We start from the raw sequence: 25483 nt of genomic DNA, 5'->3' as shown, positions 1-25483 counted from the left end.
GTGGAGAAAGTATAAAATTTTTGTTAAGGTCATGTTAATGGGTGTCCTTAGGGCAATGATTAATAAACCATATTAGAAAATTTTTAACACTACTTTCATGGGAAATATAAAATGCTGTTAGAAAATTAATTGCTTTATTATTTTTCCGTAAAATATTTTTAAAAATAGTTCATAAACCAATGTCCTTAAGTCATTCGTTAACATTTTCCTTTTAGTTAATGTGTTTGTTTTTTGGAATTCAATATACCAAATTTACCACTTTTTTTCTTATTATGCGTGACTAGTGCTCTCACGTTGCGTTAATAAAACTCGATTTTTTTAAGCTTGTTTACAACGTTAATGTTGGTGGTTGGACATATAAATTGGCGAAACCCAACGGTCGATTTCAAATTCTTACACTCAGACTCACTCACTTTTATTCTCTAATCTCTACTCTGCGTGCAAACCAATCATCAACCATCTTATCGAAAATTCATTCTCTCTCTCTCTTCTCTCTTTTTGTATTCATTCCTAATTTGCTATTTTTTTCTTCTTCTCAGATTTCTCCATGGCCTTCTTTCAAGAAGTTTTTGATACAAGAAATTATATAAGTTCCTCTTAGGTTTTTGGATTTAAATTTATTCTTTTAAAAATTAGGGTTTTATTCTTTTGGTTTTAACGTTTTGTTTGGCTGTTGAGAAAGAAAGAAAGAAAGAAAGAAAAGAATATAGAGTTTGAACAATGCTTAATTAACTTTTTATATTCTGGCATTTGAAGCGAGTCCTTTTACTCCTGTTAATGCTCGACTCAATAAGCACGATATCTCTATGATCACTCTGATTTCGGTAGCTATTCGTGTCAAGCCTCCACTACTGCATTGCGCAACTGATGTTGGTGATATGTTGCACTCGATCATTGAGTACATAATCAACAATGCTGGAGAATTAGAGTTTCTCACACCACCGCAGAAACTTTTGAAGTCAATTGATACTGTCGAGAAAGCTATGATGGAGCAATTGCAGACAATTAAGGAAACCCCGGCTGCTAAGAAGGAGAAGAGAGAGAAAAAAATCGGAATTTGATATCGATGAGATGATTGCCGCAGCAAACAAAACTGAGTGAATTGAGTCACTTCAATTTTGAGACCGGTCATCATCTAATGACATTAGGATTCCAACACTTTATTTGGGATGCCGTACCACTATGTCATGTTATAATCTTTAAAAAAATTGCTTGTGTTATAGTTTCATACCCTTACCCAAACTAATGTTTGTGTCCATGCTTCCTAGTTAGAATTCCTTAATTAGATTTCATAGATATATCCTCATCTTTTCTCTTCTTCTTCTTCTTCTTCTTCTTTATTTTTATTTTTATTTTTTTGGCGTTTAACATCTAGCAGATGGTCTTTATTATTTAAAAAAAAAAAAAATTTGAGGATATATCTACTAAGTGTTTGTTTGGTTAGCCATTTGAAAACTTGTGTTTTGAAAAAATGCATTTAAAAAATGTATATTTTTATATAAAAAAATGCAATCAACCTTTGAAAAAAATCATTGAAAAATGTTGTTTTTGTGAAAAATTGAACGGATGCAAGTTATGTGGAAATTTTTTTTTTAAAGAGTAATATACTATTTTGTTCCTAAACTTTACTAAAAGTTTATTTTTCATCTTTAAACTTTAAAAAGTTTGTTTCTGGCCTCTAAAAGTTTGTTTTTTATCCTTAAACTATTAAAAAAAATTTTATTTTTTGACTCTAATTTTTTTTCTCTAAACTACTAAAAAAAAAACTATTTACGAAGTTTAAGAATGAAAAAAATAACTTTTTAAAGTTTAAAGATGAGAAATAAATTTTTGGTAAAATTTAGGGACCAAAATAGTTTTTTTAACCTTTTTCTTTTTAAAAGCACTCCACGAGTTGCAATTTGAAAACATGCCTCCCCCTCCCAATTTTAAAAATGAAAAGGTAAGTGCCAATTTGTTTTTGGGTTTTCATTTAAAATCGCTATTTTTGCTCCACAGAATTGCAAAACCAAACAGACCCCTAAATCTACTTCACGAATCAGGAGTCCTATGATCAATTGGTAGGTGCTTTTGCTTCTTCACTTCTTTGCCAAAAGTCTTGGTGTAGGACTAAGTTACCTTTCGGCGAAGTAAAGCAAAAATGCTTACTGTTGGACTAGTAGGCATGTTAGTTTATTGTTACCATCATTCTCTGATGGTATGCGTAGGACCAGCTATTATTCTGTGCTGAAAAACAGACCCCTAAATCTACTTCACGAATCAGGAGTCCTATGATCAATTGGTAGGTGCTTTTGCTTCTTCACTTCTTTGCCAAAAGTCTTGGTGTAGGACTAAGTTACCTTTCGGCGAAGTAAAGCAAAAATGCTTACTGTTGGACTAGTAGGCATGTTAGTTTATTGTTACCATCATTCTCTGATGGTATGCGTAGGACCAGCTATTATTCTGTGCTGATGTATATATCTTATAGTCTGCTTTGATGTAGCATTACTTTTTGAATATGATAAGAAGCTTTGGGTTTCAAATTGGATTTTGATTTATAACCAAATCTAGGATTTTTTTTTTCAGCCAATGTTGGTACTTGGTACCATTAGAATAAAGATTTTTTGTGAAGAACTCAAAAGAAAAGAAAGCTGCATCTTGTAAAGTGGAGAACAGTCGCTCTTCCAAAACACCTTGGAGGTCTTGATATTATGGAAAATGAAGTCTAGGAATGAGGCTTTCTTGACCAGGTTGAGTTGGAGATTGGCGAATGAGCAAGAAGCTCCATGGGCAAAAATGTTGAAATGTAAAAAATACTACCTTTTTTTTAAAAAAAAAATAAGATAGAAATTCTACTTTACTCTAATCTAAATGTATATACGTGTGAAATTTTCTCTTGAAGACTTGAACATTGCCCCTTACTCTCTACACCCCACAAGTATTTAATACTTATGGAATGACCATCGCGCCTAAGGTGCGCAGTGATAAATATAAATAATACTTAACTGATATTAGAATGACTAATGTTAAAATGTTAATTATTAATTACAATTTATTTTAAGGTAATTAACAAATATATATCAAAAGTTTTGTAGTTCGACTAACACTTCGTTCAAAGACCAATCTCTACGCTCCTCCAATATTTTTAAAACCATTTAGAATTTTCAAATATTTTTCTCTGTTTTCTTCATGAAGCTTAATTTGAATATTTGGGCTTGTCGGTGGGGTTAGGAGTTGGTATAATTGGACTTGAACTTGTTAGCCCATCCAAATGCAAAGGAGAAAAAAGAGGATATGGATGGAGGGGAATTTTTGACCTGGAGAAAACTAGATTAATCTGAAACAAACTGATATGGGTTTGACCCTTGACTTGTCGATTTGATTATTATAGCACAATTTTGTTGCAAAACTAAACAAAAATTCGTTTGCAAAATTGTTCTGTTACATATATATTTGGTGAATATTTAGTACCATCTACGCGTTTTTGTTGTAAAAGATGTTACTATTTGACTAGAGTGGAAGTGAGTTATAAATATTGTGTAGAATACTGTATAATTGTTCGTAATGAACGATATGTGAAACATAATAACTATACAACCAAAACATAGCTTTTTAGCGTTACAAATTTAATTGTAAATATTTGTGGGAGTTACGATCTGATAGGACCGAAATTCTTAGGTACTTCCTCAATTATGAGTCTCAAAATGAGGTTCTAGTTCTACTAACAATGTTTTTCCTACTAGATCGAGAAATTTACAATAAAATCACCACTTGATTATTATGGGACATAAATTAAGAAACCTCAAAAAATAGATTTTTATAAGAATAAAACTTATGATTACATTTTCTCAATAATAAAGAAAATAGCAAATTATATTGCTCCTTTCTCTATTTCAAATTGAAGATAGAAAATTACAATACTTTAATTCCTATTTACATACTGAAAAAAGGGGAAAAAAAATTGAATAAGTTATAACCTATAATCCTTTAATCTAAAGTCAGAGGCTAAGTGATGAGATGTGTTAGGCATTTGAAAGCCCAGCATCAATCTTTTATCTCGTTCAATTCAAATATCGATTTCCTTAGAATTAATGGTCAATTATAGTATTTTCATCCCTACAAGCAAGCAATTATATTTATAAACATTACAACATGCATAAAATATTTTTAGAAAAATAATCTAAAAAATTACACACAAAAAAGATCGTCTAAAATGCAAAAAAGAAGCTAGAAAATGCAATCCTAGACTATAGTGGTATGTTGTTGCCCCTAATACATGAACGTCATCACGTCCGTCATGTGAATGGTTTTCTTGGAAGTTACCCGGTATTGGTCCATCGTAGTAAAAATCACAAATCAATGTAAAGATTTCATTGATTTACTAGGGGTGATAAAGAAGGATTTTTTTTCTTTTCTATATATATATATAGAGAGAGATATATAAATAGATAGTTTTAAAATAGACTTTGAAACTTCAATAATAGTCAATGTCCCCAGTCTTACTTTAAAGACAACTCATTCCCGTTCCTTAATAGTTAAAAGCTTTGCTCGGCCTCTCATTCAAAGAAAAAATCTATAAATATGTGTTTATTAACAAACTAAAATTCAAATTCAGGACATATAACAATAGGGGTTTACCAAAGTTTGGGTAATCTTATCCAGAGCATAGCTTATATATTTTCGAACAGTTTTCAAAGATATATAAATAGATAGTTTTAAAATAGACTTTGAAACTTCAATAATAGTCAATGTCCCCAGTCTTACTTTAAAGACAACTCATTCCCGTTCCTTAATAGTTAAAAGCTTTGCTCGGCCTCTCATTCAAAGAAAAAATCTATAAATATGTGTTTATTAACAAACTAAAATTCAAATTCAGGACATATAACAATAGGGGTTTACCAAAGTTTGGGTAATCTTATCCAGAGCATAGCTTATATATTTTCGAACAGTTTTCATTTGCAATTTTAGTTGATGATTCAAACAGTTTTAAGTTTCAAAACCATCATCTGTTGCATTTCTTTCTAATCTATCAAAAACTTAATTAAGAACCCAAAAAGAGGAAGAAGTAACTCATCCAAAAAGATAAAAGAAAGAAGAACAAAAGCAATAGAGAATAGAAAGATTGTGGCAAGTTCAAATTCAAATACAGTCTTGGGGTATCCAAAAGACCCTGATATAAGTTCAAACAAGAGAGGCTCATTGCAAATGCTATGCATAAGTAATTGAAATTATTGTGATGTAAAATGTACTCTTAAATTATGGAACAAAATATATAAATTCAGAATTTGACTTTATGAAGAAGATAAGTGAGTTAACACGTGCATGTTGTGCGTGTGAGGGAGGGAGGGAGAGAGAGGAAACGACAAATTTTTACATCAAAAGTTTCTTTTCCTTCATATAATACATAGGAAAGTTCAGCCTGTTTTGTGATCAGTGAGTCACAATCATACAACTGCAACTATTAAGTAAAATTCAATATTTGAACGCTAAAGTAATAAGGCATCTACTATATACTAGCACCTGACGATCGTTGCACCTTGAAAGTTGTATACATTCACAGACCGTGGGGAAGAAAGAGTTACCAAGTATTCGGGAAAAAAGAAAAAGAAAAAGGCCTCACTATGTTAGCAAACTGAAAGTGCCTCCCTAAATCCAATGCTAAAACTACTCTGGTGACCCTTCTTACCCAAACTAGCATTGCCTTTCTGCATCATGGCCACAAACTCGTTGTAATCTATTCGTCCATCCTGAAAGACAAGTACAAGGCAAATCTTAAATCAAAAGAAGATAGAATTGAATTACAGTATTAAAGATGCATTGACAAAAAAGATTGTATAAGTTGGAACTCAGTGTAATCTATTTGGCCAACTTGTCTATGTCATTCTCAATCGGTAGTACAAGTTCAGAATTAAGAGGTTACCCAACTGAAGCAATAACTCTCCAGCCAGTATTGTAATAATTTCCATTTCTCATCACCAAAAGGTTGTGCTTCAACATAACAAAAGTATAGCTTAACCATTGAGTTTTGTAGCCAAGGGTCTCTCTCTCTCCCTTAATTATTTAACTCAAAAGTTTGAGTTCAGTCCATGACAGAAAGGTGCTTGTAGGGTTAATAAATTCTTATATCAATAATAAAAATTCCCATCAATTTATTCATAAAATATCTGTTTTTTCGGGGCTAAATTTTTTGTAAAGGATCTTGAGACCAATAATTGCTTTTTAAGTGAAAGATCATCTAAACAAAATATAAAGCAATTTAGCACTAAACCTTTTTTCCACTGTCATATTCTCAAGCTCTCCCTCTTCTTCCCTTATTTTTAATTCTTTTTTAGATTTTCTTTCTTTCTTTCTTTCTTTTTACAGGCATCATTTTTGCGCTTTGTCTAGTGTATCTCTGTGTGTGTTTGCATGCAGCTGTCCATTTTTTGTCAACATGGCCTCTGAAGGAATTAGAAGGTTGTTGATAACTAGCCATATTTTTTTATTTTTCTATTAGTTCCCATATCAGAGATTCCCATCGTAGAATTGTCAAAGTATTAAGTTTCACTATGCGCCACATGTGGTATTGATGTAAGGATGGCTTATTCAATTTTAAGTAAAAATAAGATTATGTGATCGTAAGGAATATACTTACATTATCCTGATCTACTTCTTGGATAATTTCTTCCAAGTGGGCATCCTCAATGCCAAACTCCTCACAAGCCTGTTGGAGCTCATCTTGCGTGATATAGCCACTTCCGTCTTTATCAAAATATGAAAAAGCTGCAAATAGATGATCTTCCCTCTCGACTTTGTTTAGATGCAACGTTGCAGCAATGAACTCCCCATAATCAATTGTGCCACTATTATCAACATCTGCCTGAAATTTAAAAACAAGCATTAGGCCATTGTCTAAAATAGGTATGATGAATATTGTGCACAGTGTAGGATTTAAACAAAGTTCAAGATATATTTCAATTTGAATACAGGAGCAAACACGACCACACTCAGTAAAATGTATACTTAAGGAATAGCCATCCTTGAATATAGGAAAAGAATACATTGGAGAGGTTTTGCTTTCATGATGCTGTGCAAGCAGTGACAGAACAGGAGAACATGGAGCAATGCATCAACTTCAGGAGAAATGGTGTTACAGCGGCAGAATTTTTTCTTTTGAGACATGGGTCAACCCTAGTAACAAAGAAGGATTCCAGAAAAACTTGCAATCCAACGCCATGATAGAATACTACCCCCATGATTAGACAGACTATGTCCACAAGATTTTATTTTTAAAAAGCTCCATTAGCAGCTATTATGCTGTAATTGGATAAGTTACTAGGAAAGGATTGAACAAAAAACCTTAAAAAGAAAGAATAATGCATCAAAGTGCAGGTAATGCAACCTTGAAGGAGAAAGACAGAAAGTAGATAACCAAATGAGAGAGTTTTCTTTGTGTTATGAATAGAAGGCACCATGATAGACTTTTTGTGCAAGGAAATCTGAACCATTGGCCTTTTCCCTAAACCACTTGAATGGGATTATATATCTGTTCTGAACTTGGGCTAATAAGTTAAATCCTTGAATCTCAATCATAAAAATAACAGCACTAGAAAGCAACAAAACAAAAGAATTAGAATGCCAATAGTGACATCATTAGATTACAAAGAGATTCATTATTGAGCCTGAGTGGTCATGTTGGCTGATGGGGATATAGGAATTTACATGAAGACCTACATTTTGGAGCCTCCAATAAAACTCATTAGATAGGATGGCTGTACATTAGAACCATATATCCTAAAGCAAAAGTCCCATGGTCAAAATCCAGTTCAGTGATTCAAATATCTGAATTTCTGTGTCTCCTTGGCAGGTGAAGAGGAAGAAATACTTCCTGGGGTCTGCCGGAAAATTCACCGTGCAAAAACTCATCAATTTGAACCTTATAACCAAAGATGATATCTCTCACCCTCTATTTTCATTCAAGTAGAAAGAAATTTTACAATTTGAGGAAAGAAATGATGCATTACTCATTTAATTTAAAATGCTATTCATGGGTTTCAAGTGTAGCATATGAGTAAAAAACATTTCTGTTACAATACTTACAGCCTGCATAAGATCATGTATTTCAGACTCGTTTAGATTGGCACCAAATCTTTTTAGTCCATCTTTGAGCTCTTCAAAAGTAATTTGACCACTATTGTCAGCGTCTATCACATTGAACATTTCTTTTAACCCTGCAATTTCTTCTTCAGAGAGGTGCTCTGCAATAACCTACAGATAATAAATGTAAAAATTAAGAAAGCAATTTCTTAACATAATTAAATCTATAAAGAATTAGTCACAAATACTTGTGGGATTGACTTATGTGAAAATAAAATAACAACTTACTCTAAGAGCCATTTTCTTAAGCCTGTCCATTGCAGAAAACTGTTTTAAGCGACTCAATACTGCAGAATCAAGAGCCTTGTCTGGAGCCACTCCATCAACCTGAATCCAAGGATGGCCTGCAAAAATCACAAAAAAATTATCAATGGAAAAGAATTACTTCCTTATATTGACATAAACATGAGTTCCATGTCCATCAAATAAACAAATAGCTCACATATATAGAATAACAATGCAAAGTCATCTGCCTTATCCAAATGCTTTTGAAATTATGCTTTCCTTATGCTATATTTTCTTTTTCTGTTTGATAAATCATTTTTCTTATTTTCTCTTCAAGCAGCAATGACTATGATGATGCATGTCATTCTACATTCCTTCGAAATAAGGAAAAAAAAAAAATCTTCTGACTCTGAAATAAACTTTCTAAAAAAGGCTTTTCTTCAAACAGCCAACTAGCAGAAAACAGGCACGAAAATTTTTACAAGCCATTTTATCAGTATTACAACAGAAAGCTACTTATTAAATTTGCTCCGACAAACAAGGTACATAACAGACCAGGTGAGTTTAAGTGGTCTCAGTCAGGTTATTCACATCTGGCTATCTATCAACAACTATATAATAAAAGCCCAAAAGCTAAAATTTGAGTGGCCAATATAGGAAATTGTCAATGAAATTACATGTATGTCATGCCATCTGTAGAGAGGGGGCTTGCCATACTATCACTATCATGATTATTCTCAGATATATCCGTAGGGGAGGAAACAGAAGAAAAAAAAAAAAAACAACTTACACAATACTTCATGTGCAGTTATCCGCTTTCTTGGGTTTCTGACAAGCATCTTCCTAACTAAATCTTTTGCACTCTCGGAGATATTAGGCCAGGGATCTGATGAGAAGTCCAGGTCACCATGCAAAACTTCTTCAAATATCTCGTGCTCCGTTTCTATTTCAAAACGTAAAAGGAAAAGAAGAGAAGAAAAAAGTAAATTTAAATCACTAGAACTATAGTAAAACAATCTATGAAAGCACCAATAAGAAAAAAAAATCCATATTCTAAAGCATTTTAGGATTCTTACCAGCCCAAAAAGGAGGCACCCCACTTAAAAGAATGTAAAGGATCACACCAGCACTCCAAACATCTGATTCTGGACCATAAATCTTACGCAAAACTTCGGGGCAACATAATATGGGCTTCCTACCACATCACTGAAAATTTCCCCTGTAATCTAGGACTATCAGTAATAAAATACACATAGCATAATTGTATTTAGATAACTGCAAAAATTTATAAAAAAAAAAAAAAAAATTCATATCAAGAGTTCATACTCTACTAAATAATCGGGTATCATCTGGTGAACAGTATAATCAAAAGCAACATAATTTGCATTATGGTTGTCTAATAGAAATTCTTCTACTTATTTGACAGGTATAGGCTGATCTCAAAACTCCCAAATGATTTCTCTCCCCTGCAACAATGATCTAGAGACTCTACATTAACATATATAGGAAGCCTAAAGCTATAAAATTACCAATCCAAACATATTATTCCTCTAAATAAAAAGCAAGAAAGACTACCCCAGAACTTGAGGCAACAATAAATGTATCATAAGCAGAAAATCTAATAGCCACATTTACCATAACAAAGTGCATTATTTGAACTGTATTGGATCTACATTACCACCTCTAGCAAATTAGTTACAAATTTTTTATACAAGTAAAAAAATGATTTTGCTTGTAAGCTTGTTCTAGCAAAGTAGTTACAATAGGACAGGTTGAGGCTGAATATGTCCATAAGAGAGTTCCCAATTCAATATGTAAGAAGTTTATGTAATTTCAAAATATCAAGTACGGTCTACTGGCAGTAAATATAGATGATAGAACAAGACAAATTGAGATGAAGCCAAAGAAATACAAGTCAAAGGGAAGGAGAATGCTCGAACAAACCTGGCTTATAGAACACTGATAATCCGAAATCTATTGCCATGAGAGGCGAATCCTCCTGGTCATTGACAAAAAGAAAATTCTCTGGCTTAAGATCACGATGCATGACCCCTAAAGAGTGGCAGGCTTCTATAACACCAACTACTGTCCTAATTAGCTGAGCTGCCTTCCTTTCTGAAAAATGGCCCAGCTGAATGATCCTATCGAAAAGTTCACCCCCTGCACACAACTCCATCACAACATGAACAGCAACAGCATCCTCATAAGCCCCTTTGATTGATATTATGTTAGGCTGCCCTGCTAAGTGATGCATTATCTGAATTTCCCTCCTCACATCCTCCACATCCTCATTCGTCAACAGCTTCCTCTTCGCAATAGATTTGCACGCGTACTGTTTCCCAGTCCCCTTCTCCACGCAAAGAAATGTCGTCCCAAATTGCCCGTGCCCAAGCTTCTCCCCCAAGTTATAGTACTCCTTCAAATGACCAGTCTTGGTTTGCAAAACAGAATCAGCCCGAAGCCCGGCACTCGCTGATCTCTTCACATTATAAGGAAGCTTCCTCGGCTTTAATAGCTCTATTGGCTTAGTAACCTCCTCCTCTTGCTCCTTTGGAATTGGAATTGGAATTGGCAGCTGTACCGGTTTAATAGTAATAGTAATCTCTTCCTTGTGCTTCAATGGTTGTTCTGCAGGTTTTTTAGTCTCTTCCTCTTTGTCCGGCTTCTCGGGTGGTTGTGCTAATTTATCATCCTCTACATTTCTAATGGGCTGCACTGGCTTAATATCTTCAAAGAAAATCTTAACCATTTCGGGAGGCTTGTTTTGTACAGGTAAAGGAGAATCTACTTCTTTTTTCACAGAAGTTGATGATTCATTGGCAATTCCTTTATGAGAAACGAGGCAGTCCTGGGATCTAGTCCACCAAACCGATTTGGAAATCGATTCCAGAAGTCCATACTTGGAAGGATCTCTGTTTCCCACGCAGTTATTTCCCATCGAATCCTACTATTACTATTTTTGACCCTGTATTATTCTTCTTCTTGTACGAACCATATATGTGAGATATGAGAGAAACGCTACAGCTCCATTTCGTATTTCGCAAATGGGTATTGGAATCTGAAGCGAATAGCATTAGCCATTGGCGTACGAAACAAAACCATTCAACAGAGTCGCTGAGAAACCTGAATAAAACCTCCCCTTTTTTTAAAGAAGACTTGTAAAACGAAACAAGATTATCGTAATGAGAATATAAAAGTTCGAGGAAAACAATGGAAAATTACGTGGAGTTGACGCAATCAACGCCGAAGAATTACAAAAAAGAAAGATTCAGAGAATGGAATGAATAAAAAATGGGCGCCATGGAAAGACAGAGATAGAGAGGTATAACAAAATGTTTGAGTAGTTGAGAAATTTGTGACAGAAGGGCATTGAATTTTATAATTTTGTTTCGCGGATTATTAATGTAGGACACGAAAGGAGAAGAGAAACAAGGAACAGAGAAAGAGAGAGAGAGAGAGAGTCGCAGGTTGTTTGTGTTTGGAATGTTTCAAATTTCTAGGGTCGGAGTCGGACGCGTTAATAAAAAGTCTTAATAGTAATTTAATTTTGTGGGTTTTTCTTTCTTCGATATTATAAAATAATAAATAATAATAAATAATCTTTTTGGAGTCTTTTTTGTTTAGCTCTCCGTTAATGGTGCCAATTGGACTGTGATTTGGACCCGGAACCTTTTTTTTATATATAAATTTTTTTTATCTTTTTTTTAAGAATTAACTTAATAGTAAAATATGGTTCCAAAAAAAAAAGTTTAATAGTAAAATAAAGACTGTGATTTGGACCCGGAACCTTTTTTTTATATATAAATTTTTTTTATCTTTTTTTAAGAATTAACTTAATAGTAAAATATGGTTCCAAAAAAAAAGTTTAATAGTAAAATAAAATATATAAAAAAATATTAGCATTAACAGCATGGCATGAATTCACAGGAGTCAGCAGGTGGAAGTTGGATTAAGATGGCGGCTTGAGGGGCCAGACTCTCCACTACCGGTGACCGGCCTATGCCGGTGTATTCTTTATTTTTTTTGTTTTGTATTTTAGGGGTCTTAGGGTGAGGGTATTTTGGTCTTTTTGTTTGCTTTATTTTTCATTTTTGGATAAAGAGATTAGGAGTTTCGTTTGCTTTAGTTAGATAATAAAGAGAAGGAATGAATAAGATAACATTAATCCTAAATTCAACAACTTTGATTGATTTTTTTGGCAGGATTTTCTCCTAAATATGCTTAATTTTTACTTCTTCCTTTTTCTTTTTCTTTTTCTTTTTTTAATAAGAAAAATAATCTCTTTAAAATTGTACCTAGTCCCTACCCAATTTAAGGTATCCTTAATATAATTGATCCTAATGTTCTCAAATTTCATTGTATATAATATAAACCATGATGACATGAAGTGAGGGTCTCAACTCTCAAGTGAACCCACCTTTAAGTTTCACTTTTATAATAATTTGAAACAAATTTTCTCCTAAGTCTCAATGTCTGGTTTGGAATGATTAAACCATATGAAACTTTACAAAAATTCAAGTAGAATTTGACAATGAGAAATTGGAGATTAGAAGTATTTCACTTATATTTATCTATTACTATGATTAAGCAATTGTAAGTCATGAAAAGTGTGCATTACACTATGGCCCAATTTTACAATGAGAAATTGGAGATTGGTTACTTATATTTATCTATTACTATGATTAGGCAATTGGAAGTCATGAGAAGCGTGCATCACACTACAGCCTAATGTCCAGTTTAGTATGATTAAACCATATGAAACTTTACAGAAATTCAAATGGAATTTGACAATGAAAAATTGGAGATTAGAAGCCTTTTACTTGTATTTATCTATTACTATGACTAGGTAATTGAAAATCATGAGAAACGTGCATAGGGGAATTAAAACTGGTCTTCTAAGTTAGGCTGTACCTATCAAAGTGGAATGGATTTTTATTACTAGTTTGAATGCTTCGAATAGATTCTCCACCAGAGCAAAGAGTATTACCGAGTCCAGAGGCAATTTGGTGCCTCCATGGGATTGGCTTTTGACATCCTTTGGTTTGGTCAACATTGGATAAGTCATAAGTGGTGTAGTTGTATGTGAATTTGTTGAAAATTCAATTTCCAAACGTGTACATTACTGGTACATTAATAATATTTATCAAGACTTTAAGGCATGCCACTAAGTACTTCAAGACGCACCAAGTATCAATTTTCTTTTTAACCTTTTGTTGGGATGAGGTTTCTCTGTAATTCATTCTAGCATTAAGGGTAGAAATCCCTTTCAAATGATAAGGTAATTGGTATCACGGCAATATATCAAATTTCTTTTACAAGATTGTGAAATTTGCACTATTGTAAGCGAAATTTACTAGAAGTCTCACCTTTGTGAGAGAAATCTGATATATCACAGTGATATAAAATAAAATAAAAACAATTTTTTAAGCGCAGTGGGCCATATGTATAAGTGAAATTCCGGTCAAACCTCGAGTACTATCCTCTATTCAGCAGGATAATTATTGACAGAAACTAGCCCGCCTTGGGGCCTAAAATCCAATCAAAACTCAATCCAACTAATTATAGTCAAATTTATAATCCATACAAGTTTAGACATTTTTTTTTCTTGCTTCATTTGTAGTCGTACCTCTGCAATGACAAGATAACTCAGCAAAATATCCTAGCAGCCCTGTGCATGTATAGTTAAAGGTTGTTGCAGCCCTATGTACCCCCCATAATCCAGCACAATGTTAATAGCCAATTTCAAAGTATGGAGCTTGTGTCCAGTGGCCAGTGCAACTGGACCCGATGCGATCTTGGACAAAATTGAACACATGTTCGTATCCTAACACGTCTAGTGGCCACTGAACACAAGTCATACCCAATTTCAAATAAAGGCAAGAACATGATGTCAAACTAGAACAAAGACACCACGAAGCAAATGGTATCAAATCATTTGATGCAAACATAACTAAAAGTGTAAATACGTAGCCATACATACACAACTACATCATAGTGGGCAAAGGGTTAGATCTGCCCCATTCAAATTGATTCGTGCACAAGAGAAAGGTTGGATGCTATCCACTCATAGATCAAAACCCAAGAATCCAGCAAAAAGACCACACCCATATTCACAACTTTAACACGAAAAATGATGTCAAACTATAACTAACAGCATGCCAGGACCATAATCACTTTAAAACAGGCTTAAAAACCAACCACTGCTCCACAATAGTAACATGAATTTCTGTACTATATAGGTCCGTTTGGATACTGCTTATTTTGCTGAAAACTGAAAACACTGTGCTGTAAGTTTGCGTTTGATTAACTTCTTTAAAACGCTGTGCCATGGGTCTGCATTTGAAAACTTAAAATGTGTGAACAGTGCCTAACGCTGCAAAACGCGTTAGGCAAACACACGCTATATGATAAGGAAAAAAAAAAAAAAAAGGGACATAAAAAGCTAAGTTATTATGGTTATTTTCTTTAACAAACCATCAACCAGCAACTTGATGATCCACAGTTGGTGTACTTCAAACATCTTTTGCCAATCCTGAAATATCAACATTTCCTGATTCGGTCTCAGTTGGAAAGGCTTTATCCTCAATAGGTATCCCTCGTCTCATAGACGGTGAAGATGAAGGCTTCCCTCGCCTCATAGGCGGTGAAGATGAAGGCTCCCCATCAAACAGACTTGAACCCCCAAACGCACCAAAGAAACCGTTCTTCATCTCTTCGGCTGCTTCAAAGAAACTGTTGAGGCCACCAAGGAAGCTACGTTCTATGGCTTCAATATCACTCCGTAACCCAGGGAAGTCCAATGCCCCCTGCTCTGATGACCCAAAAGAGAGAGACCCTTTAAGCACCTCATCTGTGACATCATCTTCAGTGTATTCTTTGTTGGACTGCATCACTTCAACAGGCCTGATAAAAAAATTAAGGCAAGTGTGAGACTAACCTCCCAGTCAGAATATATTCTCTTATGACCACTGCTTGAATTGTCACAGCTGCATTGGTACCCCACCACATTAATTGGAATTCCAATATTCTTATGGAGCTATATTAAGTTTACAAACCTTAAAGAATAGAACCAACCCATAGAGTGAATAAAACCAACCTGAAGTTTGGACAGAATCACATCCGCCATGCAATATCATACAAAAACCACATTTTTTTTAAACCAAAACAAAAACAGAACATGCCCAAAATCCCATACCAATGCCAAACTAATGTAAGACCCCAATGCAACCAAAACCAATGAGTATATATATCCGCTATCAGATGATATACCTGATTACTATTCTACCTAATAACTATGCCCAAATGAGTGACAAATCTCAAAAGCACAGAAAACAACAATTTATAAAAAGCAGACTGTTCACTTGGAAACAAATATGAACCAATAACATATAAAAAGTACCATAGCTTAAAGTCTGTTAACTCTAATCATAACTATAATTTTTTTTTAGGAAGAAGAATAAAGCAATGTACTTTACCAAATATTTTTTTGGATAAGTGAAACAAACAAACGATAATTAAAACTTTGGGGGAAAACATACACACAAAATTATAGAAGGGTAAAACAAAGTAATTGATCAAACTCTCATGCATCTATCAGGTAGAAGATAAACAGAAAAACCTCATAAAAAATTAGATAAAATGTACCCATACAAAACAAACATATAATCATATTAGAGAAAAAGCTGAGCTCAAAGGAAAGTTGAACTTAGTGGAATCCATCAAACAGGCCTCAATTTAATTATATGCCTTTCCACAGGACCAGGAGATTGAATCAGGCCATAAGAAGAATGCTTGGCTGATTAATAACTCATAAGAATAGAGACAAGAGCTCAAGCATAACCTTCTAGATTACAAGATGTAGAAAACCTCAATTTAAGATGGAACATTAGGTTCTTTTACTTAAATACTGAATTCATAAATCAATAATTGTTTTCAAATTGAGTTATGAGCTTTAAAAGAAAACAATAGTGTCTGCAAAAATTTCCACCAACACTAATGGTTTAAATTACAAGCTACCCTTCACAAACAGAAGTTTTCCAAAATGAGAACTCTGAATATACCTGGAAATTAAAAAATTAAGCTTTTTGATATTACAAGTTACCCCCCCTTTGCAAATCGAAATTTTCCAAAATAGGAAAATAACTAGATTTTTTTTCAAAGTAAAAAAGAATTTTAAATAACTAGACTTCAAACAAAAACCGTTACTATACTTGAGATTAAATGTACAAGCATGACAAATGGATATCATTGGAAAAACATTAATGTAATTTGTTTTTCTTTTGGTAGCTATTATGGGCTATAATTCTATAATCTAAGCATTTGGCTACCACTAATTTAAAAGTGCTGTTTGAGAATCAAAACTAGAAAGGACAAATTATTATGTAAAGGTTTCTGGCTTTGCATTCATTTTGATGCATTTTATAATAATGATAATGATAATAATAATAATCATGATGATGATGATGAGGAAGGTGTAGAAGTGGCTGCTCAAGTAATTCAATTTTATAAAACACTATATCAAGAGTCCGAAGATTGGAGACCTTTTTTGGGAGGTCTAAAGTTTGATCAAATTGAGGAGGTAGAGAGGGGCTGAATGGAGAGGAGATTTGAGAAGGACGAGATAATTCAAGTGGTTAGAGATATGGAAGGGGATAAAGCTCCAGGTCCAAATGGCTTTTCTATGGCCTTTTTCCATCACCGCTAGAGAATGGTAGAAAGTGATGTTTTAGTAATTTTTGAAGAGTTCTATCAGTACTGTAAGTTTGAGAAATCTCTAAATGCTACCTTTTTAGTTTTAATCCCTAAGAAAAATGATGCCTCTAACATTTGAGATTTCAGACCTATTAGTTTAGTGGGGAGTTTGTAAAAGATCTTGGCCAAGGTTTTGGCAAATCAATTGAAAGTGGTGTTAGATCAACTGATATCTGAATCTCAAAATAGTTTTGTGGGAGGTAGACAAATCTTTGATTCAGTTCTCATTGCCAATGAGTGTGTGGACAGCCAGACAAAGCGTAAGATTCCTGGGGTGATATATAAGTTAGATATTGAGAAAGCATATGACAATGTGAATTGGAAGGCACTTCTGAAGTTGATGAAGAAAATGGGCTTTGGGGGAGAAATGGTGTTGCTGGATTCGAACTTGTATCTCGACAGTGCAGTTTTCGGTGTTAGTTAACGGGTCTCCAGCTAATTTCTTTGGCAGCTCTAGAGGTTTGAGACAAGGGGATCCACTGTCTCCCTTGTTATTTTTAATTATGATGGAAGTGTTTAGTAGGATGGTGAAGAGAATAGAGGAGGCAGGATTACTTAGTGGTTTTATGGCAAATGGCAGGAGGGGCAAAGGGGAATGTGTTTCGCATTTGCTATTTGTAGATGATACCATTTTGTTTTGTGAGGTAGCGGTGGAGTAAATCCTACATATTCGATTGTTGCTACTTTGTTTTCAGGCTGTGACCGGTTTGAAGGTTAACATAGCTAAGAGCGAAATAGTTTCTATAGGAGAGGTAAATAATGTGCATGCTTTGGCAGAGATATTGAGTTGTAGGGTTAGGACCCTGCCAATGACTTATCTTAGTATGCCGTTGGAACCCTACATTAGAAAAAATTGAAAGAAAGTTAGCAGCTTGGAAGAAGTTGTATTTGTCAAAGAGAAATGATATGTCTACAACAATTTTATAACATTTTTACAACAAATCCTAAGTGGCAAGTTGTTACTGGTTGTTATTGTTGGAGCAAAAAAATAATCTTAGTGTTAGTTTCAAATTTAAACCAATAACAATTAACCATTTATGATTTGTTGTAAAAATGTTGTAAATGGACTTCTTGTGGGGTGACTCTAAGACACATTTGTTGGGTTGGGATAAGGTGTGCATGCCTATGGCTAATGGTGGTTTGGTATTAGGAAGTTAACCACGTTCAATAAAGCCTTACGTGGAAAGTGGCTTTGGCATTTTGGGATTGAGGAAAATAGGTTGTGGAGGAGGGTGGTATCTTCGAAATTTGGGAAAGAATGGGGGGGATGGATCTCTAAGTTGGGAAGGGGTGCTCATAGGTGTGGTCTGTGGAGAAGTATTCGGATGGGTTGGGAAATGTTTCGCAAAAATGTCCACTTTAAGGTTTGGGCAGGGAATAGAGTGAAATTCTAGACGAACAGATGGTGTGGAGACCTTCCTCTCCAGTTGGCTTTTCCAATCTTGTACACTTTTGCTGCAAACAAAGAAGATTCTATAGAATCATCTTTGTTGTGCCAAGGAGAGGGGATTAGGAGAACTTGGGATGCTCACTTCATCCGTGGTCCTAATGATTGGGAGGCAGATGTGGTGGTTGATTTCTTTCGATTCCTGGCATCCAATCAACCCCTTGTAATTGAGGGTGATCGTATGAGATGGAAATTGACAAAGAATGGGGATTTTACTATCCGCTCCTTTTATCACAAGCTTCATGGTTCTTCCTCCATTGTCTTTCCATAGAAAGGTATTTGGAAGGTTTAGGCACCCTAGTGTGTCTCTTTCTTTGTTTGGACAGCGGCATGGGATAAGATTCTCACAGGAGATAATTTGAGGCTTAAAGGCTACGACTTTGTTGATTGGTGTATTATGTGTCGGTACTGCGGGGAGACAGTGGATTACTTGTTACATCGTGGAAAGGCTTATTGGCTGTGGTGCTTTGTCTATAGAACTTTGGGATTTCATGGGTCCCCTCTAGTACGGTGTCAAATCTCCTATTTAGCTGGTGGAATTGGTTGGAGAAGCGTTCATCTCACATTTGGAATTTAATTCCATTGTGTCTGTTGTGGTGTATTTGGAGGGAACGCAATCGGCGAACTTTTGAGGATTTGGATAGATTTGATGACCAAATGCTCACTCTCTTTTTTGGTTCCCTTTTTGATGCTAGGGCTTGGAGACTCACATCTAGTGATTCTCTCCCGCTCTCCCTTAGCTCTCTTCTTCTTTGTTCTTAATGTTTTTCTTCTCTTATGTTGTTCCTTTTCTTGTTCATTTGTTTTGCTAGTGCTTATTTGCATTTAGCAGTTTATTGAATATACTTGCTTCTTTCCTACCAAAAAAAAAAAAAATTTGATGATGATGAATAAAACATCATCGTCATCATTATCAATTAGCCTCATTATACGCGCCAACGCACGTGCTTAGAGGATTTTTTTCTAGAAATATTACAATGGTACATGTTTATTTCTTTTATTTTCTGATCATATTTAAGAAACAGTATAAGTTTGAAACAGAACAACAAAATATTAGCATAAGCAATCTATCCTATTAGATGAAAGGGAAGCATGATTAAACAGTATAAGTTATACCATGATTTTTTTTTTTTTTTTTTTGGGGGGGGGGGGGGGGGTGGGGCATATACCGTGAAAATAGGTTGAAAGAGTGACATATTCTTGCAAAAAGATTTCAAGTAACTTTAGGAAGAAAGAGAAGTAACATTCAACAAAATTTGGAGCAACCATGGAAGAGTACATATACGGGATTTATAATGGTTCTAGAAATAAGATAATGGCAGATTGACAGCAAATTAAAGACACAGGTTTAATGCTGAAGTAGTTCAATATAATATTATTCAGTTTTGAAGCAAAATAAAGGAATAGAGCTGACCACTTTGTAATATATAACTTGTATGATGGATAACAAATCAGGAAGTTATGATTAATCTATAGTTCAACCAAAAGCCTCACCAACGGTAAATATCAAGAAAACTACCAAAAACAAATTTATGATTAATTTTTTTTTCAGCATTTTAACTTATTTACTTATATGCAACCTTTTAAAGCCTCACTTTATTTTTTAGATACAAGTATACAACTATACTTCAACCAACTTTCAGCCAATAGCAATCAACAAAAAGCTGTTACATCCAAAAGCACACCAAGCATAAGGAATGGTGATTTCCTGCCAATGAGCCTTAGCTCAACTGACGCGACCTAGGTGAAGGGTGAGGTCTTGGGTCCAATGTGTACAAATTAATAAACATATAAATAAATATGGAACGGTGGCTTCCTACTAAAAAAACTAACTCCATTTCTCTTTTCCACAAATTACATAATTTTCAGATTTCCTCATAATTCCCATTTTGAAAATTACTCTCTTAGATTTCTTTTGGCAGTCCAACTATCTAAAATCTGCCATTTCCAATTAAATGGAAATGAACTATAACTCAGTTAGCACTTCCTTCTCCCATAATAAAAGGTTAGAGGATGAAGTTGTGGGTTCAAAACCTATAAGATACACGTGCAGTATTCCAAAAAAATAAAAATAAAAATCTACATTTCCAACTACTTATCCCAAGAAAAATTACATTTCATGGGTGATCAAGGTATGATTTGTTTGGGTTTTATTTATACTTTTTCCCCCAATTAGATCAAACATTATTTTCCCAAAAAAAATTTTGGAGGTTTTAACTTTTAATGTTTGTTTCATACAATATCTATTTCTTTTTCTAGCTAACTTATCATTCATGGAGCTTTAATTTATTGTTATATTTTTTTCGAATAAAAATTATTATTATTTTTTATCTAAAAGAAATTTTAATAGCTTCTTTGTACTTATAAAACCTTTTTTTTTTCTTGATTAACAAATTTGGAATCAAATGTGAACTTTTAGCCTTTAGGGATGAAAATAACAAAAGTAAAACTTTAGAAACAAAAATGGCAATTAACCTAATATCTAACAGAAAAATAATGTTTAAATAGAAATTAACTGTTCAAAAGTATTCAGTCAAATGAAGAAATTGAGAAAGAAACAACAAAACAAGCACTCAATCAAACACCTCACATACCAAAACTTATCACTAAAATCACATAATTAAAAAAAATAGATATATATAAATAAATAAATAAATATAAACCATAGCCAAATGCACTAGTATTGGTTCACCACAATCCCAAACAATAAAAAAAATCCAAACAAAGCCCTTAGCTAGTCACTAAAATTTTCTTAGAAACCAAACAAAGCCCAAATACACATATATAAAGATAGAAACGTACTTGCCAACGCATTCCCTGAGAAGCTCCTCAGTTTTCTCGCACTTTCTGATGAACTTTCCGGGCTCCACCTCCTCCGTTCTGCACTGCGACTTCACCACCTTCCTGGTGGAACACCGGTCGCCGGACCTAGGGTTCCAGCTATCACTGACGTCTCCGGCCGATGAATTGCTCTCGTCTGGTTCGTCGTCCTTCCACACCCATCCCATTCTTCCAAATTCTTCGATCAACTTCGCTTCGCTTCCACGTAAAATCTTCCACACAATTCTTGTCGGTTTTTGTTTCTACATATATAGAGATAGTAGGTGGGAATATTTTCTTTGGGCCCAAGTTCATGGCCCAGAAGAGAAACATGGCCCAATTTTAAGACCCATGACAATTAAACAAGCTTTTAGCGTAAGCTTCAGCTTGAACAGCAAAAAGTTGACTTTTTTCTACAAAGCACGCCATGAGTTTGAGGAATTTGATGAAGCTCCACTCCTTGTGTTTAAGATCAAGCAACAAGCTTTCTCATTCTCAGCTTTCAGAATTTCAGTTTTGTTCTTATTCAAGCTTTTCCAGGTCTTCTAAACGGTTGAAGAAAACCCAAGACACCCACTTGAAGAATCAAGCAGAAACTAGTACTAGTAGTACATATGGCTTACTTTTCAATGAGATTACTGAGATTTTAGGTGGTGATAATTTCACCACTGGGAAAAACCAATCTGGGAACTTGATATCCGGAGAAGTTAAGGGGGTAAAGGAAGAATTCCCAGATTGCACACAAGGTGTTTGTAGAAATGCCGAGGAGAGTGTATTGCAAGAGAAGGACAATGTATTGAGTTTGGAGGATACCCAGATGGGAATTTTGGGTGGTAATGATGTTAGCATCGACGTTCATAAGATTACCGAGATTGTTCGGGCAGAAAATGGTGTGGTTTCGATGGAGGAGCGGTTAGAAAATCTGGGTGTTGGGTTTGATTCAGAGGTTGTTGAGAAAGTGTTGAAAAGGTGCTTTAAAGTGCCAGGTTTGGCATTAAGGTTCTTCAATTGGGTGAAGCTCCGAGATGGATTTCGTCATACAACTAGGATTTACAATACCATGTTGTTCATAGCTGGGGAAGCTGGAGAATTTCAGTTGGTGGAGAAGTTAGTGGAGGAAATGGAGAAGCACTTTTGTGAGAAGGATATTAAGACTTGGACCATTCTTATCTCCATATATGGGAATGCAAAGTTAATTAGCAAAGCCTTGCTGGTCTTTAATAATATGAGGAAGTGTGGTTGTGAACCAGACGTGCAGGTTTACAAAAAGATGATGCGTGCTCTTTGTGCAGCTGGAAAAGATGACATTGTGATAGAATTCTACAAGGAGATGGTAAAGAAGGAGATGGTGATTGATATGAATTTGTATAAGATGATAATGAATTGCTTAGCAAGATTAGGAGATATGGGTGCTATTCACTCAGTTGCAGAAGACATGATGAGAGTTTGTCAGACTCCAGAACACATTGTTTATGGATATGTGCTGAAAAGTTTGTGCATTTCTGGGAGAATAAGAGAAGCTTTAGAATGGATTCGTGACCTCAAAAATAAAGATGTAACAATTGATGCTGAATACTTTGAGACCTTGGTGAAAGGACTGTGTAGGGCTGGTAGGATTGCGGATGCTTTGGAAATTATTGATATTATGAAGAAAAAACAACTTATTGATGGGAAGGTTTATGGGATTATCATCAATGGGTATTTAAGGAGAAATGATGTTTCTAAGGCACTTGAGATGTTTCAAAGCATGAAAGAGTCAGAGCATTTGCCTATGACCTCTACCTATACAGAGCTGATGCAGCGTCTCTTCAGGCTGGGTGAGTATGAAAAAGGCTGCATGCTATATGATGAGATGCTGGAAAGAGGAGTGGAGCCAGATACTGTGGCAATCACAGCCATGGTTGCTGGTCACATCAGCCAAAACCGTATATCTGAAGCATGGAAAGTTTTTAAGAGCATGGAAGACATGGGCATCAGGCCCACTTGGAAATCTTTTTCAGTATTCATTAAGGAGCTCTGTAAGATTTCTAAGACAGATGAGATTTTCAATGTTTTGAATGAAATGCGGGCATCCAAGATAGATGTTCAAGATGAAATATTTGATTGGGTTATATCTTACATGGAGAAAAAGGGAGATGTAGGTAGTATTGAAAAAATAAAGCAAATGCAGAGAATCCATGAGCTTTACCCTCAAGAAGGTGAGTCACCTCGTACTGATGCATCCAAAGAGCAAGAGCTCAATATGGAGTTAAACTCTAACCAATCAGAGGCAGTAAGAATGGATTGTCACTTGGTAGAGCCACTTCCAAGGAATTATGATGAGCATGATTTGCAAGAAATTTGTAGGATTTTGTCATCCTCGACAGATTGGTGCTTAATTCAAGAAGCTTTGGAGAAATGCAATATTCAGTTCACACCAGATCTTGTTGTGGAGATTTTGCATAACTGCAATATGCATGGTTCTGCAGCATTACACTTTTTCTCATGGGTAGGAAAACAAGCTGGTTTTAGCCACACTACAGAGACCTACAACATGGCCATTAAAATTGCTGGACGTGGAAAAGATTTCAAGCACATGAGAAACCTCTTCTATGAAATGCGAAGAAGAGGTTACTCAATAACATCAGATACATGGACAATCATGATTATGCAATATGGTCGTGCTGGTCTGACCGAGATTGCTTTGAATATATTTGGGGAGATGAAAGCTAATGGTTGTAACCCAACTGGCAGTACATACAAGTATTTGATTATAAATCTTTGTAGTAGGAAAGGTAGGAAGGTGGATGAAGCCGTTAAAATATTTGATGAGATGATTCGTGCAGGACATATCCCTGACAAAGAACTGGTTGAAGCTTATGTTGGTTGCTTATGTAAAGTGGGTAGGCTGTTGGATGCTAAAAAATGCACAGATTCTCTCCTTAAGGTTGGTTTTACAATTCCACTTAGTCATTCCATGTACATTAGGGCTCTTTGTCGAGCTGGGAAGCTGGAAGAAGCTCAAGCATTGGTGGATGAGGTTGGGGCAGAAGGATCTACATTGGATCAGTACACTTATGGAAGTCTTGTTCATGGACTACTACAAAAGGGACGCATGGAAGAGGCAATGACTAAGGTGGATTCTATGAGGCAGGCGGGGATTAATCCGACTGTCCACGTTTATACATCTTTAATGGCTCATTTCCTGAAGGCGAAGCAGATAGAAAGAGCTCTGGAAGTTTTTCAGAAAATGCAACAAGAAGGTTGCCAACCAACTATTGTTACTTATTCAGAATTGATACGTGGTTACATGAACATGGGGAAGGTTTCTGATGCTTGGAATATCTTCCATCGTATGAAATTAAAAGGGCCTTTGCCTGATTTTAAAACTTATTCAATGTTTATTACCTCTCTCTGTAAGGCAAATAGTTCTGAAGAGGCCATGCAGCTTATATCTGAAATGGCAAGTAATGGGATCACTCCTAGTACTGTTAATTTTCGAGAAGTTTTTTACGGGCTAAACAGGGAAGGGAAGCAAGATTTAGCTCGTTCAGTGTTACAACAAAAATTAGCTCTAAGATCAAAACGCAAGTTCTTAACATAATCTATTTTAAGTATTTTTTGTAAGTATTTGTTTTAATTTTGTTTTAACAACTATTCTTTTCTTTTTATTTTTTCTTTTTTTTGGGGCTTTAATTTAATTCAACTTTTATTCGGGTCCTTCAGGATACAACTCTAAATTTACTAAAGCTTTGTGCGCTAGTTAAGATTGTCTGTAAGGTCACAGACTCACAGCATGTGACGGTTATTATGAAACACCTTCCTCATGAACCTGATTTCATGTTGGGGGTTGGGCTGGCGTGTAAGCGTGAAAGTATATTATGTTTTTGTTACATACAGCATCACACTCACGGTGTGTGGGGGCCTTTATACATTGTGAGTGTGATGCTATATGGAGCGAAAACACTATATACCTTCTCTTACTTCAATCATGAGAGGGTTTTACACTTTTATCAGTTTTATGTTATGCCTCTCTCACGTTTGGTGGGCTTCACACTCATGCAGTTAGGGATGGCCAAATCCATTAAGTAATGGATAACCAATCCAAAAGTTTAGGGTAATACCTAGTTTATAAATGATAATCGG

General features: G+C 34.9%; 3 protein-coding genes across 3 annotated transcripts; 1 reads left to right on the top strand and 2 right to left on the bottom strand.

Moving 5' to 3' along the window:
• Positions 1 to 5346: 5346 nt before the first annotated feature.
• On the bottom strand, positions 5347 to 11835 carry LOC111990544 (calcium-dependent protein kinase 26). The gene is given in 8 exon segments (XM_024022332.2): positions 5347 to 5726; positions 6614 to 6838; positions 8059 to 8226; positions 8344 to 8459; positions 9131 to 9283; positions 9417 to 9518; positions 9521 to 9559; positions 10285 to 11835. Coding segments are annotated over 8 exon segments (1920 nt in total). The 5' UTR covers positions 11279 to 11835; the 3' UTR covers positions 5347 to 5603.
• A 2679-nt stretch (positions 11836 to 14514) lies between these two features.
• Positions 14515 to 21613, bottom strand: LOC112012539 (fra a 1-associated protein). Its single transcript, XM_024044914.2, has 2 exons — positions 21341 to 21613; positions 14515 to 15243 (listed from the first exon to the last, which is right to left on the bottom strand). The coding sequence occupies exons 1-2, from the start codon at positions 21544 to 21546 to the stop codon at positions 14853 to 14855; spliced, it is 597 nt and encodes a 198-aa protein (XP_023900682.2). The 5' UTR covers positions 21547 to 21613; the 3' UTR covers positions 14515 to 14852.
• Positions 21614 to 21640: 27 nt separating this feature from the next.
• LOC112012541 (putative pentatricopeptide repeat-containing protein At5g06400, mitochondrial) lies at positions 21641 to 25014 on the top strand. The gene has a single exon (XM_065763706.1). The coding sequence runs from the start codon at positions 21786 to 21788 to the stop codon at positions 24939 to 24941; it is 3156 nt and encodes a 1051-aa protein (XP_065619778.1). The 5' UTR covers positions 21641 to 21785; the 3' UTR covers positions 24942 to 25014.
• The last annotated feature ends 469 nt before the right edge of the window (positions 25015 to 25483 follow it).

Source organism: Quercus suber, unplaced genomic scaffold (assembly GCF_002906115.3).
Source record: "Quercus suber isolate HL8 unplaced genomic scaffold, Cork oak 2.0 scaffold_520, whole genome shotgun sequence".
Taxonomy (NCBI): Eukaryota; Viridiplantae; Streptophyta; class Magnoliopsida; order Fagales; family Fagaceae; genus Quercus; species Quercus suber.
Note: the sequence above shows the minus strand (reverse complement) of the source record. Positions and strands in the feature narration are given on the sequence as shown.

Excerpts from the sequence above, each read along its gene's own strand:
- LOC112012539 (XM_024044914.2), bottom strand. The coding sequence starts at position 21,546 with ATGGGATGGGTGTGGAAGGACGACGAACCAGACGAGAGCAATTCATCG. Across the intron at positions 15,244-21,340 it reads CTCAGGGAATGCGTTGGCAA|GCCTGTTGAAGTGATGCAGT; the intron begins GTACGTTTCTAT and ends TTTTTTTATCAG.
- LOC112012541 (XM_065763706.1), top strand. The coding sequence starts at position 21,786 with ATGAGTTTGAGGAATTTGATGAAGCTCCACTCCTTGTGTTTAAGATCA.